General features: G+C 45.2%; 1 protein-coding gene across 2 annotated transcripts; it reads right to left on the minus strand.

The window, feature by feature from the left end:
* Positions 1-717: 717 nt before the first annotated feature.
* ehd1a (EH-domain containing 1a) lies at positions 718-16303 on the minus strand. Of its 2 annotated transcripts, XM_021561617.2 has the most exons (7): positions 16151-16303; positions 15394-15826; positions 10417-10514; positions 5298-5539; positions 2357-2527; positions 1945-2109; positions 718-1695 (listed from the first exon to the last, which is right to left on the minus strand). In XM_021561617.2, exons 2-7 carry the CDS (start codon positions 15780-15782, stop codon positions 1156-1158), a joined length of 1605 nt encoding a protein of 534 aa, XP_021417292.1. In that variant the 5' UTR covers positions 15783-15826; positions 16151-16303; the 3' UTR covers positions 718-1155. The 2 variants fall into 2 exon arrangements, with proteins under 2 accessions (XP_021417292.1, XP_021417293.1); XM_021561618.2 differs by lacking the exon at positions 16151-16303 and having other exon boundaries at positions 15394-15919.
* Positions 16304-18470: the final 2167 nt, after the last annotated feature.

Here is an 18470-nt window from a genome sequence, read left to right on the forward strand (position 1 = left end):
GTGTTCCAGAATCTCATAATCACTTCCTTCTCTCTCACACTCTGTCAGTATCTTCACTTGATCAATAGGCCGACAGCTGTATCTCTCCACCCTTGTTCAAAACATATTTTACAAGCAGATACATAAGCCGAGTCCTGTCATCATGTGTTTGCTTCCAGCCCAGCAGACTGTGACCAGTTCTCACCTACAGGGGGCACTTACATATTCAATTCAATACAGTTTGACATTTCTAAATAACACAATGACCAAACCGGCTGCACATGTATAACAGTGCGTACGTTGAGTTGGTCTAATCCCCACCAGATGCGACCAGGACACGCCGGTTGAAATATCAAAACTCTGACACAAAATTGTGTGTTCTCAACTCCGACAATTAATCCACAGATAAAAGGGGAAACCTAGTTAGTTTCTAGTAATCTCTCCTCCTTCAGTCTTCTGTGGCAACCAACTTTAAGGTGCATTACTGCAACCAACAGGACTGGAGTGTGGACTTCATCTTTCAATCACCCACGTGGGTATATGCTCCTAAAAACCAATGAGTAGATGGGAGAAGCAGGACTTTCAGTGCGTCAAGTGTCTAACATAGAACCATGCTAAATTTTAGCGCCTGGCTACGCAGATGCTCGCGAGCAGTTTGGATGAAATGATTGAATGTGTAAATTGCAACACGGCCAGTATGTAAAAGTTTTCCAACATAGTAAATACTAGACTACCTTCTTGGGATAAATATTTCCTTTTAATTCATCTGAGAAAATAATAAAATGGAAGCATTTGAATGCATCTCATAGTAAACAGACAGGAAATACAAAAATATAGATAAAATATTCTAATTTAGAATTGTTTTTTCTTCAAAAAGGATGTTAATTATGTCTCTTTGGATCAACATATGGACAGTATATTTTTTGGATCTGATATATTTGCAAAACATTTATTTAGCAAGTTTCCCCATCCCATTCCCTCATGCAGCAATCAACCCATTTCGTTCCGTTAATGTCCATTCATAAGTACCAACTCTCCACCCGCCCAACCATCCCTCAGCTAATCTTCAGAAACATTTTCCCCCACGCCTCAAAACAACCCCTCCTTAACCCAGCCCTCCCCAGTCTGTCCCTGGCTCATTAGATTGTGGTTTTCCCCCTTCCTCCCAGTCCCATATCACTCTCCCATATCAATCTCCTGGTGGCGTTTAGAAGGTGGCACTAGGTGTTCCGGAAGCTTCCCCGGCAGCTCATGCCCCTCCAGCTTCACCTTGATCAGGTGATTGGCCAACGCAAACTCCTCGTCGTCCAGGTAACCATCCTTATCCACGTCGGCCAGCTTCCAGATCTTGCCCAGGACCGTGTTGGGCAGCTTGGACTTCACCATCTCCTTCTTGGCTGCCGCGCCCGACACTTTACCATTGATCGGCGACAGCGTGTAGAAAATCTCATCGTATGAGGGTTTGTCCCTGCCCACCACCCACTCCAGCTCGTCGATGCCTTCCCCGGCTCCCTCTCCGTAGCCGTGGCCGAAGGGGCCGGACATGGTGCCCTCGAAGGCGCCTCCGTGGACAGCCTGGCTGGGCATGGCGGCTTCCTCCTGGCGGACCAGGGTCATGAGGCGGGCGATGTCGTTGGCCAACATGTCCTCCACAGCCTCTAGCAGCTTGGGCTTCATGGTAGAGAACTTAGAGAAGTCGTGGCCAGCCAGGAGCTCCTACAGAGATGAAGGAGAGGGGAGATGTATACTATGTTAAAGGTCTGATGTCATTAATAAAGAATGTGTTCATCATTGGATGGTCTTCATTTCTTTAACAACATAATATGGAGGACAGGATAACACTTCAGTTTGTAGAGTCACATTCATTAACCTCTGGTGTGGATGTGTGTACGGAAACTATACCATCAACTTTTCTCTGAGGAAACAAAGGCTAAACTAGATATGGATTCAGAGGCTCCATCTCACCTGCATCTTCTTGAGTTTAGGGAAGTCTCCAGGGGAGATCTGATGTTCCCTCTCTATCTTCAGGTACGTCTCTCCCAGGTTGGCGATCAGCTCCTTCTTCTTGTTCTCCTTCCCAAACACACTGGGCATCTCCTTCTTCAGAGAGCTGATGATGTAGGCATGGACCTGGACAAGGGTTCAAAGGTCACACAACCTTTAGAAACAAGCTATTGACCAAGACTGATATTCTGCCATAATAAACCTAAAGATGTAGGCATGGACAAGGGTTCAAACATCCTTTAGAAACTACCGGTTGACCCACAACAAAATACTACTAACTTTAACTCTGCTCCTCTCTGCTAAAGTGCCCTCTTGGATATTCCATCACACCTTCCCTACACCCATCTGGGAACCCTCCCCCATCCCGTCTCACCTTAGCCAGCCGTGCCCTCTTGATGAGGTCATTGAGTTTCCGTATCGCTGCGTTCCGGGGAAGCCCCTGGATGTCCTGGAACAAGTCCTGTTCCTCAGCCTCAAACAGCTTCCTGTTGTCAGGGATCAGGAGAGGCTGGGCCCAGAACGACCCGATGTACACCCTCACCACCTGAGGACCACAATACACACACACACTCAGCAAAAAAAGGAAACGGCCTCTCACTGTCAACTGTGTTTATTTTCAGCAAACTTGACATGTGTAAATATTTGTATGAACATAACAAGATTCAACAACAGACAAACTGAACAAGTTCCACAGACATGTGACTAACAGAAATGGAATAATGTGTCCCTGAACAAAGGGGGGGTCAAAATCAAAACGAACAGTCAGTATCTGGTGTGGCCACCAGCTGCATTAAGTACTGCAGTGCATCTCCTCCTCATGGACTGCACCAGATTTGCCAGTTCTTGCTGTGAGATGTTACCCCACTCTTCCACCAAGGCACCTGCAAGTTCCCGGACATTTCTGTGGGGGGAATGGCCCTCACCCGCTGATCCAACAGGTCCCAGACGTGCTCAGTGGGATTGAGATCCGGGCTCTTCACTGGCCATGGCAGAACACTGATATTTCTATCTTGCAGGAAATCATGCACAGAATGAGCAGTATGGCTGGTGGCATTGTCATGCTGGAGGGTCATGTCAGGATTAGCCTGCAGGAAGGGTACCACATGAGGGAGGAGAATGTCTTCCCTGTAACGCACAGTATTGAGATTGCCTGCAATGACAACAAGCTCAGTCTAATGATGCTGTGACACACTGCCCCAGACCATGACGGACCCTCCACCTCCAAATCGATCCCAATCCAGAGTACAGGCCTCGGTGTAACGCTCATTCCTTGGACGATAAACGTGAATCTGACCATCACCCCTGGTGAGACTAAACATCTGACTCATCAGTGAAGAGCACTTTTTGTCAGCCCTGTCTGGTCCAGCGAGGGTGGGTTTGTGCCCATAGGCGACATGGTTGCCGGTGATGTCTGGTGAGGACCTGCCTTACAACAGGCCTACAAGCCCTCAGTCCAGCCTCTCTCAACCTATTGCGGACAGTCAGAGCACTGATGGAGGGATTGTGCATTCCTGGTTCTGGTAGGTGTGATGTTCGGATGTACAGATCCTGTGCAGGTGTCGTTACACGTGGTCTGCCACTGCGAGGACGATCAGCTGTCCGTCCTGTCTCCCTGTAGGGCTGTCTTAGGCGTCTCACAGTACGGACATTGCAATTTATTGCCCTGGCCACATCAGCAGTCCTCATGCCTCCTTGCAGCATGCCTAAGGTACGTTCACACAGATGAGGAGGGACCCTGGGCATCTTTCTTTTTGTGTTTTTCCAGTCAGTAGAAAGGCCTCTTTAGTGTCCTATGTTTTCACAACTGTGACCTTAATTGCCTACCGTCTGTAAGCTGTTAGTGTCTTAACGACCGTTCCACAGGTGCATGTTCATTAATTGTTTATGGTTCATTGAACAAGCATGGGAAACAGTGTTTAAACCCTTAACAATGAAGATCTGTGAAGTTATTTGGATTTTTATGAATTATCTTTGGAAGACAGGGTCCTGAAAAAGAGACGTTTCTTTTTTTGCTGAGTTTATGTATATACACATTATTACACACACACACACACACACACACACACACACACGTTCAAAAGTTGGGGTCACTTAGAAATGTCCTTGTTTTTGAAAGAAAAGCACATTTGTCCAGTAAAATAACATCAAATTGATCAGAAATACAGTGTAGACATTGTTGTAAATGACTATTGTAGCTGGAAATGGCTGATTTTTTATGGAATATCTACATAGGCGTACAGAGACCCATTATCAGCAACCATCACTCCTGTGTTCCAGTGGCACGTTGTGTTAGTTAATCCAAGTTTATCATTTTAAAAACGGCTAATTGATATTTAGAAAACCTTTTTGCAATTATATTAGCACAGCTGAAAACTGTTGTGCTAATTGAAGAAGCAATAAAACTGGCCTTCTTTAGACTAGTTGAGTATCTGGACCATCAGCATTTGTGGGTTCGATTACAGGCTGAAAATGGCCAGAAATAAAGACTTTCTTCTGAAACTCGTCAGTCTATTCTTGTTCTGAGAAATTAAGGCTATTCCATGCAAGAAATTTTGAAGAAACTGAAGAGCTCATACAACGCTGTGTACTAATCCCTTCACAGAACGAACTGGCCCTAACCAGAATAGAAAGAGGAGTGGGAGGCCCCGGTGCACAACTGAGCAAGAGGACAAGTACATTAATGTCTAGTTTAAGAAACAGACGCCTCACAAATCCTCAACTGCCAGCTTCCTTAAATAGTACCCGCAAAACACCAATCTCAACGTCAACAGTGAAGAGGCGACTCCGGGATGCTGGCCTTCTAGGCAGAGTTGCAAAGAAAAAGCCATATCTCAGAATAAAAAGAAAAGATTGTCCATTGTGGCCCCAAACTTTTGAACAGTAGTGTATATGCCATTTAGCACACCTTTGTCCAAAGCGACTTAGAGTAGTGTGGGTGACCCCAGAAAGAACACAATGGAAATAAGTTGTTAGACTTTACTGTTTCTTTTATCCTTAAATGTTGTTTTGTTTTGTTGTCATCCGACAGCTAAGGCAACTCTATATGTATTTAAAAATGTCTGCATCTGATATGGCACCCTACTCCCAATATAGAGTTACTTTTGATTGTGGGAAAGTAGTGTATTATATAGGGAAAGTAGTGTATTATATAGGGAAAGTAGTGTACTATATAAGGAAAGTAGTGTACTATATAAGGAAAGTAGTGTACTATATAAGGAAAGTAGTGAAGTATATAAGGAAAGTAGTGAAGTATATAGGGAATAGGGTGCGATTTCAGGCACATCTTTGTCGAAATAAAACAAATAATAAGTCACCTCGGGGGTGTTGATGATCTTCCCCAACGACCACATGAGGGCACCGTAGACCCTCATCAGCTGCTGCGTGTTGATCTGGTCAGCCTTGTTCAGCACCACGCGCATCTTGTCCTCGTGGTTCTTCAGGGCGCGGATCACCTCAGAGAACTCGTCTGAGATGTCCAGCTTGTGGGCGTCAAACAGGAGGATGATGCGGTCCACACGCTCCGCAAACCACTCCAGTACTGCTGCAAAGTCATAACCTGTAGAGCGGCAAGGCGGGTTACGCTGGATTCACACAGTCTGGACTGTCTATCAGCAAGACTTATGTTGAGGAGGAACCCCAAATGAGATTGTAGGGAGAAAGATGATGACAAAATGAATAGGAAAAGTGGATATTGGGTTTTGATGGTGTGGGTTGTGGTGTATTGTGGCTAACATGACCCTATAATGGACAACACTACTGATGGACATACTGAAAGTATAGAACCTATGCAGCATGTTTCAAAACGTCTCCGATTCTGTCCAAATATTCAAACGTGTTCAGTGCCATCCTCTTTAGCCTATTTAAAAAACAACAGGAAACAGAGGAGTCTGAAAAGCAATAGGAACAGAGAGGCTTTTCCTTTTCTGAACAGAAGCCTGGGGAGTTCTGGCGCAGCGAGCCGAGGCTCTTTAAAAATACAAAGGAAGAGAAATAGAGGGGGGAATTATGGTTTTGATTAGTGCCGTCATCTGATCGGAGAAGAATGCAGGCAGTCAGTCTAAAAAGCTAATCTACGCAGCTGGCCACACAATCAGCACCAGATCTGCTGCACACGCATTCCAGGGGTAGGCTTTGTGCATGTGTGTGTCAGGGGGGTGGGAGGGGCAGTGGAAAGAGTGAGTGGGAGAGAACAAATGCGAGCAAGAGAAAGTGAGTGAAAGAGACAGAATCACAGACAGAGAGGAGAAAGGGAAATCATAACACTAGCATATCAAAACAGGAGAGAGAGAGAGAGATGGGGGAGACGGAGAGAGATGGGGGAATCTGGGAATCTGAAAGTCAGAGGCCTGTGGGATTTAGAGGACATTCTTTCCATCAAATGGAGTTTGAAACAACTGTCTCCACACAATGACTACTGCACCACTCTCTCCAGTCTACCAACAACTGTTGCTTCTAACACGCACAACACCAGCCCCCGGCACTGTCATACCCCCGATGAACAATACAGTCAGCTCTGTGTGTGTGTGTGTGTAATGATAGTGGTCTGAGGTATGTATGTGGTATTGAAGTAAAGAATTTCACCCCCCCAAGGCTAAATAGAGTCATCTTGACACACATAGATGTATGCATTTACACACTTTCCCTCTGCTCCTCCTCTCATTGCTCTTAGCTATGTTTCTCTCATATGTTCCCTCTGCTCCTCCTCTCATTGCTCTTAGCTATGTTTATCTCTCATACGTTCCCTCTGCTCCTCCTCTCATAGCTCTTAGCTATGTTTATCTCTCATACGTTCCCTCTGCTCCTCCTCTCATAGCTCTTAGCTATGTTTATCTCTCATACGTTCCCTCTGCTCCTCCTCTCATAGCTCTGTTTATCTCTCATACTTTCCCCTCATCATCTCATAGCTCGTAGCTATGTTTCTCTCTATCATACTTCTCCATGTTGTCCCTTCTTTCCTTGTCTCTACTCTTTTGGGATCTCTGCCCAGCTCTCTAGCAGTCTTGTTTAGCAGTCTTTTTGCTTGGGGGTAGATTCTGTTCATGTCTGGAACCAACAGAAACATGAACAGCTTCTACACCCAAGCCATAAGACTGCTAAATAGCTAATCGGAGTACCTTTACTTCTTTTTTTTAACCCACACATTCTTATGACACATACACATAACACGGGCACACATGCATACTGACGCCACACAGACACCAAATACACTGACGCCACACACACACCAAATACACTGACGCCACACAGGCACCAAATACACTGACGCCACACAGGCACCAAATACACTGACGCCACACAGGCACCAAATACACTGACGCCACACAGGCACCAAATACACTGACGCCACACAGGCACCAAATACACTGACGCCACACAGGCACCAAATACACTGACGCCACACAGGCACCAAATACACTGACGCCACACAGGCACCAAATACACTGACGCCACACAGGCACCAAATACACTGACGCCACACAGGCACCAAATACACTGACGCCACACAGGCACCAAATACACTGACGCCACACAGGCACCAAATACACTGACGCCACACAGGCACCAAATACACTGACGCCACACAGGCACCAAATACACTGACGCCACACAGGCACCAAATACACTGACGCCACACAGGCACCAAATACACTGACGCCACACAGGCACCAAATACACTGACGCCACACAGGCACCAAATACACTGACGCCACACAGGCACCAAATACACTGACGCCACACAGGCACCAAATACACTGACGCCACACAGGCACCAAATACACTGACGCCACACAGGCACCAAATACACTGACGCCACACAGGCACCAAATACACTGACGCCACACAGACACCAAATACACTGACGCCACACAGGCACCAAATACACTGACGCCACACAGACACCAAATACACTGACGCCACACAGGCACCAAATACACTGACGCCACACAGACACCAAATACACTGACGCCACACAGGCACCAAATACACTGACACCAAATACACTGACGCCACACAGGCACCAAATACACTGACGCCACACAGACACCAAATACACTGACGCCACACAGGCACCAAATACACTGACGCCACACAGACACCAAATACACTGACGCCACACAGGCACCAAATACACTGACGCCACACAGACACCAAATACACTGACGCCACACAGGCACCAAATACACTGCTGCTGTCTATCATCGATCCTGTTGCCTAGTCACTTTAACACTACCCATATGTACATAGCTACCTGGTACTCCTTGTATATAGCCATGTTCTTTTTTACTTGTTATTCACTGTGTATTTACTTCTGGTGTCACTATTTCAACAACAACAAAAAATCATTATATATATATATATATATACACAGTGCCTTGCGAAAGTATTCGGCCCCCTTGAACTTTGCGACCTTTTGCCACATTTCAGGCTTCAAACATAAAGATATAAAACTGTATTTTTTTGTGAAGAATCAACAACAAGTGGGACACAATCATGAAGTGGAACAACATTTATTGGATATTTCAAACTTTTTTAACAAATCAAAAACTGAAATATTGGGCGTGCAAAATTATTCAGCCACTTTACTTTCAGTGCAACAAACTCTCTCCAGAAGTTCAGTGAGGATCTCTGAATGATCCGATGTTGACCTAAATGACTAATGATGATAAATACAATCCACCTGTGTGTAATCAAGTCTCCGTATAAATGCACCTGCACTGTGATAGTCTCAGAGGTCCGTTAAAAGCGCAGAGAGCATCATGAAGAACAAGGAACACACCAGGCAGGTCCGAGATACTGTTGTGAATAAATTTAAAGCTGGATTTGGATACAAAAATATTTCCCAAGCTTTAAACATCCCAAGGAGCACTGTGCAAGCGATAATATTGAAATGGAAGGAGTATCAGACCACTGCAAATCTACCAAGACCTGGCCGTCCCTCTAAACTTTCAGCTCATACAAGGAGAAGACTGATCAGAGATGCAGCCAAGAGGCCCATGATCACTCTGGATGAACTGCAGAGATCTACAGCTGAGGTGGGAGACTCTGTCCATAGGACAACAATCAGTCGTATATTGCACAAATCTGGCCTTTATGGAAGAGTGGCAAGAAGAAAGCCATTTCTTAAAGATATCCATAAAAAGTGTTGTTTAAAGTTTGCCACAAGCCGCCTGGGAGACACACCAAACATGTGGAAGAAGGTGCTCTGGTCAGCTGAAACCAAAATTGAACTTTTTGGCAACAATGCAAAACGTTATGTTTGGTGTAAAAGCAACACAGCTGAACACACCATCCCCACTGTCAAACATGGTGGTGGCAGCATCATGGTTTGGGCCTGCTTTTCTTCAGCAGGGACAGGGAAGATGGTTAAAATTGATGGGAAGATGGATGGACCATTCTGGAAGAAAACCCTCTGCAAAAGACCTGAGACTGGGACGGAGATTTGTCTTCCAACAAGACAATGATCCAAAACATAAAGCAAAATCTACAATGGAATGGTTCAAAAATAAAACATATCCAGGTGTTAGAATGGCCAAGTCAAAGTCCAGACCTGAATCCAATCGAGAATCTGTGGAAAGAACTGAAAACTGCTGTTCACAAATGCTCTCCATCCAACCTCACTGAGTTCCAGCTGTTTTGCAAGGAGGAATGGGAAAAAATGTCAGTCTCTCGATGTGCAAAACTGATAGAGACATACCCCAAGCGACTTACAGCTGTAATCGCAGCAAAAGGTGGCGCTACAAAGTATTAACTTAAGGGGGCTGAATAATTTTGCACGCCCAATTTTTCAGTTTTTGATTTGTTAAAAAAGTTTGAAATATCCAATAAATGTTGTTCCACTTCATGATTGTGTCCCACTTGTTGTTGATTCTTCACAAAAAAATACAGTTTTATATCTTTATGTTTGAAGCCTGAAATGTGGAAAAAGGTCGCAAAGTTCAAGGGGGCCGAATACTTTCGCAAGGCACTGTATATACTAAGCATTCAACTCTGCAACTCACTGTTAGGCTACACTTGTTGCTTATGAAGCATGATGTGACAAATACAATTTGATCTCTCAACCTTTCACTTGAAGTGGGGGGAAAAAAATGACCCAATAAGAAATTATATGACCAAATAGTATTAGCAGAATGAGCCAATAAGATATTGGCTGAACATTATCAGAAAATGTGCAACATAGGGATTGTGGGGAAACTCACAGTCATCTCAGTTCTAGTCAGCTTCCCTTCCTAGGGACCCCAAATGTCATAAGAGTCAGTTGCATTAGTTGTACTTCTCTTAACAGAAAAGAGAAGTCTAGCATACTATTCTCTCATCTTAGGTGAGGTTTAAATTGCCTGTGTTACCTCTGACCCACTTAGTGGTTGACACCTTTATAGAGAACTGTGGAAAAAAACATACAAGCAAGTGTTTTTGCGTGGGTGTGAGGCTGACCTCTGCTTATCCTCTGTTTCTCTCCCGACAGGATTCCAGGGGTATCGATGATACTGATGCTCTCCAGGACCGGGTTGGACATCTGAGCACACGTAAATCTGTAAGGAGATGGAGTGGAGGGTGGAAGTGAAAGAGGTAGAAATAAAGAGAAAGGGATGTTGAAACAAAGACAGGCATTAATCTACGTCTAAACTGCTTACAGTCAACCTGTCACGTCTAGAAATGGGAATTGAATGGTTTGTCTAGAAGTAGAACAAAACAAAATACAAAAACAAGTGAGAGTTAAATGCTGCATCATTTATTAAACCGTCCATAGAATAACTAACTTATGAATAACCTTGACTCACTGGCAAGCCTAAACAATACATCATATTATAGTCATGCATTAGTCAGCCCAAACATAATGTCCCTCAGCCTAAAACTTCAAGTGGGTAAGTGTATAATTGGGAGCAAATCATGACACACACAGAGAAAACAACATGTTTTGTATCTGGAGAGAGAGGGCTAGGTCGTACAAACAGAAGACTGCAGTTTCCTCAAGCAGGAACAATGATTGTTACGTTTAACCACTTATTTTCCTTCTCATCCCAGAACTCCGCTGCCCCACCGCTCCCCCAGATCTCCGCTGCCCCACCGCTCCTCCAGAACTCCGCTGCCCCACCGCTCCCCCAGATCTCCGCTGCCCCACCGCTCCCCCAGAACTCCGCTGCCCCACCGCTCCCCCAGAACTCAGCTGCCCCACCGCTCCCCCAGAACTCCGCTGCCCCACCGCTCCCCCAGAACTCCGCTGCCCCAGAACTCCCCCAGAACTCCGCTGCCCCACCGCTCCCCCAGATCTCCGCTGCCCCACCGCTCCCCCAGAACTCCGCTGCCCCACCGCTCCCCCAGAACTCCGCTGCCCCACCGCTCCCCCAGATCTCCGCTGCCCCAGAACTCCCCCAGATCTCCGCTGCCCCAGAACTCCCCCAGAACTCCGCTGCCCCACCGCTCCCCCAGAACTCCGCTGCCCCACCGCTCCCCCAGAACTCCGCTGCCCCACCGCTCCCCCAGATCTCCGCTGCCCCACCGCTCCCCCAGATCTCCGCTGCCCCACCGCTCCCCCAGAACTTCGCTGCCCCAGAACTCCCCCAGATCTCCGCTGCCCCACCGCTCCCCCAGAACTTCGCTGCCCCAGAACTCCCCCAGAACTCCGCTGCCCGACCGCTCCCCCAGATCTCCGCTCCCCCAGAACTCCGCTGCCCCACCGCTCCCCCAGAACTTATATTCTGGACATTATACTACAGGCATTGTCACAATACTAGTAGAACTAAGCTCTTAGCTTAAATTATCACACAAACACTCATAGGAGAGGAAATTTAAGGCCAAACAAGAAGTAAAATAAATAGGGGTGTGAAAAGTCCTGTGGTAGAGGAGTATCATATCACAAAAGGAATATTACATATCCCAACCAGAAGCTATTGGTTACATGCTACATCTGCACTGAGCTAAAGGCTGGAGCTGCCGCTTTCAAGGTGCGGAACACTAATCCTGACGCTTATAAGAAATCCTGCTACGACCTAAGACGAGGACTCAAACAGGCAAAGCGTCAATACAGGACTAAGATGGAATCCTACTACGTTGGCTCTGACGCTAGTCGGATATGGCAGGGCTTGCAAACTATCACAGATTACAGAGGGAAAACCAGCCGCGGGAGGTCAGTGAACTGGCAGTGTGGTGCCAGGACAACAATCTTTCCCTCAATGTCAGCAAGACAAAGGAGCTGATCGTGGACTACAGGGTCCACATCACTAAGGAATTAACATGGTCCACACACACACCAACACAGTCATTGAGAAGGCACAACACCTCTTCCCCCTCAGGAGCCTGAAAAGATTTGTCATGGGCCCTCAGATCCTCAAAAAGTTCTACATCAAGTCATAGACCAAGTCTGGAACCAACATGACCCTGAACAGCCATAAGATTTCTAAATAGTTAACCAAATAGCCACCCGGACTATCTGCAATACCCCCCCACCCCTAACACACTAAATTGTTTAACTCATCACATACGCTGCTGCTACTGTTTATCTATCCTGTGGCCTAGTCACTTTACCCCCATCTACATGTACATATCGTCACTCACTGTGTATTTATTCCTTGTGTTATTATCTTTCTATTATTTTATATGTTTCTCTCTGCATTGTTGGGAAGGGCCTGCAAGTAAGCATTTCACCGTCAGTCTACACCCGTCAGTCTACACCCGTTGTTGAGTCTACACCCGTTGTTGAGTCTACACCCGTCAGTCTACACCCGTCAGTCTACACCCGTCAGTCTACACCCGTCAGTCTACACCCGTTGTTGAGTCTACACCCGTTGTTGAGTCTACACCCGTTGTTGAGTCTACACCCGTTGTTGAGTCTACACCCGTTGTTGAGTCTACACCCGTTGTTGAGTCTACACCCGTTGTTGAGTCTACACCCGTTGTTGACAAATGGGATTTGAAAGTCCAAGCCTTCCAGTTGATCTAATATTTTTCACACAAAGCTCAGCACAACTGTGCTAACCTCAGAATCTCTCCCGCTCCACCAGACACTACTCAAACAGTAACCCCAATACCTTCTTCCCCCACCCTCTCTGAACCCTTCATCAGGCAGCCCCACAACTCCCCAAAGTGAAGAAATACTATGAGGCTTGAGGACATGGTGGACATTGTGTGCTAGTAGGCCCAAGTACTTAACATTTCCCTTTGAGATGTTACTGGAAGACCCCATGCAGTAATGTGCAGAGTCAGTGTCCTGAAATAACAGGCTGAGTTCAGTAAAACGGAACCCCATCCCGCTGACTCTTACTACAACCATTGTGGACACACACACACACACACACACACACACACACAGAGGCCGATGGCTGGTTGTGGTAATTAAAGGCCAACACTCGTTATAGATCTATAATCATCTCACCATCTGTGTCTGTGCTGCTCCCTCGGTTACAATAGTCATCAGTCTTGTTGTGAAACAGCCCTGTCTAATGGGCCTTGTGACGCCTTGTTCATCTCGTCAATTAGCCTCTAAGCGAGGCTAATTATCAATGGACCCTCATTGACTTTCTCTGCTATGAGCCAACAGAAATCTATTGTACAGATGCATCCTGGGCAATGTAGTACCCCTGAACAGGAGTGAGCAGCAGTGTAGTCCAGTATCAGTGGTGACCCATGTGTCTTGAACCAGCATATGGCAGTGTGCGAAGCACCACAGCTAATCTGGGGTTGAGGAAATTACCTATTGCCAGGTTGAGCACATGACTTCCTCTAAAACCTGTCCAGTCAGTCTGTAGCACAGAGAGAGACAAGGCCAGGTTTATCTAACCATCTGTTTAGGTGCTGTGTCTTGTGGTGACAGCCAAGCTCTCACAGAGGAGATATCCATTGGAAAGAAGGACTACTTCAGTAAAGGACACTGCAATAAACCAACCTTGAGGGATTCTGTGTTTAAAGTAGTGATGGGGGAAGAAAATAAAAAGTTACATATCGGGATAATATTTGACAATATTTCATATAGTATTGTTTTTGACAATATAATTTTGGCACTTGTTGGCTGTACTGTACCTCCACCAAAATGCCAGGATTTTTCCTTCATAGTTTGTTCTCCATCTTCTTTTTAAATAGGGAGCCAATTTGTTTTCAGCACTTTTATTTCCATTACTGATCAAAACCAGTTTTCTCATGGCTCTTGTCCCTCTGCAGCAGACGCATGGTGAGCAATACGTTTGGAACATTAAATCTCAATAAAACCACAGCATCGAATCTTAATAATACATGTAGAAAATGGGGAGAATCAGAATAGCCTACACATCCTATTGCACCTCAGTATTGTGATAATTTGGTTTATTTAGAGATTGGATATGATTGGGATCCCCATTAGCCGATGCCTATTGTGAGGACCCTGGCAATTCCCAGCCCTAGTTTGAAGTCTGAAAGAAAACAGAGAGCACACATAAAGCCCCAGGACAGAAACTCCCATTGATTGTTGTCATAATGCCATATAGAACAGACTAGAACAACTGACTGTGGTGTCAGAATGTGCCATAGAGCAGTCTGGACCACTGAATCACTTTGATTTGTCATGGTAATGAGTCATTGAACACACAAGGAGACCAGATGAGTATTGACTAGTCGGCTGCGTTTAGACAGGGAGCCCAATTAAGTGTTAAAATAGCAGAATTAGGCTGCCTGCAACCATTATAGCCTAGATTCTGACTTACTGTGCAGTCACACTACCATAAAGAACATACCAGCACTGCACTTTGACTTCGTCTCATAGCAGGCAGAAGCCACAGTGGGAGTTGGCCAGCTGTTACTACTGATGTGGCAGCTGTAACCTGCCCTGGGATGTCCATTCAACTAAGAGGAAGACATAACTCACTGTGTTGCCTGGCTACTGTAAACACAGTCATTCATATTTTCTTCATTTACCTTACATTGACATGAGCCCAAATCAATTTGCTGCAGTGTAGCCAGACTAGGATGTGACTCATCTAGTTTAGGCTAGGTGCTGTTACACACTGTTCAAATAGCCAAGGGGAAAAGGTTGTCTACTTGGCAAGGTGACTTTTCCAGGTGGGTTAACAAACAGGTGTTTGTAGTGGATGCAACAGAGGCTACAATCTGTTGTGGTGATGAATTGAAGGTATAAACACCTTGGGCTAAATGACTGGAGGAATATGATGCAACAGTAGAGATGTTGTTTCATAGAGTCCCTACATGGAGAGGCTTGTGCCGGAGGTATTATATGGAATGCTGGGAGTGGTGTCACTGTCAATGACATTATGACTGTCACCTGACACTTCATCAGATCAGGTGATCAACAATCAAGTAACAATGTTATGAAATGAGCTGCTGGATATTAGTCCTAGGTACGGGGTATAGCCTTTTTGTATACTGTACTTTACAAAAGGCATACCCTCCCCTACTAGTGCGTGGGAACTTGGAATGAGTATTTACCTGTTGAGGAACGCGTTACCAAATGCGTTGAGTTTGCGGAAGGGTTTTTTGGGGTCGACAACCAAGGCGTTGCCAGGTATCATCCCGTCCTGGTCACCGTGCATCACAGCTATGAAAGAGTCTGTCGTCGGCTCGGGCCCGATCCTCATACCGGGGAAGTCTTGCTCCATCAGGTGCCGAATAAAGGTAGTTTTCCCGGTCGAGTACTGACCGACCAAAAGAACCATGGGTTTGTTGTCGAAGTCCGCATCCTCGAGCGCCGGTGAATGGAAGTCGTGGAATTGGTAGCTGTCCTCCAGGGGAAAGAGTTTAGTCCGGTAAAGTTTCTTCAAACCTTGCGAAACATCCTGGAACGGTTCTGGCGTTTTTTTATCCCTAGTGCGGAACATGGTGGGCTGTTGAGCTGGTTTGACACAGCAGTGTCGCTTTGGATCTGAAAACAGCAGAGAGAGATGGCGATGTGGCTAAGTTGTTAGTGCAACTCTTATCATAGATCACAGTAGTAGAGTAACGTTGGCTAAAGTAGGCGAGTCTTAAAGTGTTGATTGTCCCTCCCTCCCGACTAACCAAACACGCCCCAACTAGTTTGTACTACTAGTCAATCACGCACCAAGCACAATCCCTCTCCAGTAACTTGAGAATGAATGTATCTAGCCAGCTATTGGCAATCTTTCATAGAAGTCGAGAGCGTAATTTCTCTTAAACATTTAATAATAAAACCCACTATCCTTTAAAAGGAGGAAAACATAACTTTTACCTGTCCTTTAGAGTTATGTGACCGCGTTCACCTGCTGGCTGACACTTGTGTGTGTGACACGCAGAAAGCGGAAGTGGAATGTGAACTTCAAAATAAAAGTCCCACCGAATGAATGAAGTACGTAGGCCTATCGTCGCTCAAAATTATGAAAGTGAGGAACGAGGATGAAGAAACCGGCAATTGGCTCATCGTCATCTTACCCAGTCTTATGACAGCTGCAGCACATTGCTAGTTTGGCCTCACTATCCGGCAATTCCTTAAAAGTTGGACTCAGCTCTATAATACCCTGTCTGATAGCCAAATACAAATGTGTGTGTGTGTGTGTGTGTTCATTGCTGGCCCAAATATGTGGTAGGCTGTGGTAAAGACCAGACACACTAAACAAGAGAGACAATTACAGTAAATGCCAGTATCTTTATTGTGAAAAGAAACACTGAAAAGAAACACAATATAAATACATTCGTATTAAAAGGCCTACTCAAGTACAGTACATACAACGTCACATACAGTAGATTTAGGTCTACACAGTGCACCCAGGGTGATGACCAGAGGTGTCTCTCCGCCCATAACAGCAGCTCCACTGGAACCCTGAGCTAATTCCATATGGAGATGCTGTTACAGCCAGCGGACACCAGACACTGGAGTTATAGCGCACTTCATCACACAGCTGTAAAGCCACATGATTCGATGGTAAAACCATTTACGTACTCTTATCACAAGTCTCAAATTGTCTTGTCATATAGCGTGAGATTAGACTGCCCCCTGTTGATCAAAGAGAATTACAACACTGTGCCATAAATCTGAACATGTGATGACACTGCATAAAAAGCATGTGATAATGGAGCTAAGACACCATTAAGAATGACACCTACTTTATTTTATTATTACCTTTGATCTACCTTATTGCTAATTTACAATACAGATTGTGTATCACTCAACTGTAGCAATAAAATCATGGTGATTGTGCCCACCAGCGCAATGTCCTCAAAGGGTTGGTCCCGTTCAGCACATACAGGAGGATGTCTGGTTCTTCTGTAAAGGGGGGTCAGTTATTCAACTTCAATCAATGAAATACTTTTATATGGATTCATGAATTCGATTACATTTGTTGAATTCAGAGGATTTCAAACAGTATTGAACTTATAAAACAGTTATTATTTGTTAACCCTTTAGTTCCAGAATCCTAGGCCTTCTCTTTCTCGCTGTCCTTCCCAGAATCTCTATAGACTTTGACTCACTGATCTTCACCTTCCACCCTTCCAGCTTTGCAAAACAAAACAATAAAACAATTCAGGAGAGTGTGACTTTGGCCCCTTATTTCCTCCTTCAACTTTGTTCACCTTTCAGTCTTACATGTTGCTCTCTTTCTTTGTTTTTAAATTCATTTGAGTTTCTTTCTCTGATCAGGGAATTCACACATCACTAAAGATAATCATTGAATCACTTATCAGCGGACTTTCTTTGTGCCTGCCAGTTACAAGAAGAGGAAACCGCAAGATGAAAGGCTACCAGCGTCCTAAATAAAACTGACTATGGATGGAATGATCTATTACAATTGATTAAATGTCTTCATCTCATCCAATGGGATCTCATAATCTAGACAGGTTGAGATTTAAACATAACAATTTAAAAACAAACTGAACCTACTCACCCTCAGGAACTGAAGTTCAGTAAAGTACTAGTTAAGGAAGTGAGCGAGGGCTGCTTAAGACCGTGAGAGGGAGAGATAAATTAATCATTATACATACAGTAAATATGTAACAGACCCTGCCCATAAACTTTGCATCCTGTTTGAACATCTATAGCCATGCAGTAAGACATTCGCAAGCACACAAAGCCGACACACACGTACACCACAGCAGGTTGGTGGCACCTTCATTTGGGAGGACGGGATTGTGATAATGGCTGAAGTGGAATGGTATCAAAACACATCAAATGCATGGTTTCCATGTACATGGTTTCCATGTATTTGATGCCATTTAATTTGCTCCGTTCCAGCCATTATTATGAGCCATCTTCCCCTCAGCAGACTCCGCTGACGTACACACAATACACACGTACACACATACCAGCACACACACACAAACACACAGTTTTGTACTGCTATCCTTGTGGGGACCAAAAAATGTGTTCCCATCCAAATCCCTATTTTTCCTCACCCCAACCCTAAATCGAACCCTAGCCCTAACCTTAACCCTTAACCCTTAACTTAACCATAACCCTAACCTTAACCCTAAGTCTAACCTTAACCCCAAACCCCTAACCCTGAAAGTATACCTAACCCTAACTCCTAACCCTAAACTTAACCCTAAACCTTACC

This window comes from Oncorhynchus mykiss, chromosome 14, assembly GCF_013265735.2.
Source record: "Oncorhynchus mykiss isolate Arlee chromosome 14, USDA_OmykA_1.1, whole genome shotgun sequence".
In the NCBI taxonomy this organism is placed as follows: Eukaryota; Metazoa; Chordata; class Actinopteri; order Salmoniformes; family Salmonidae; genus Oncorhynchus; species Oncorhynchus mykiss.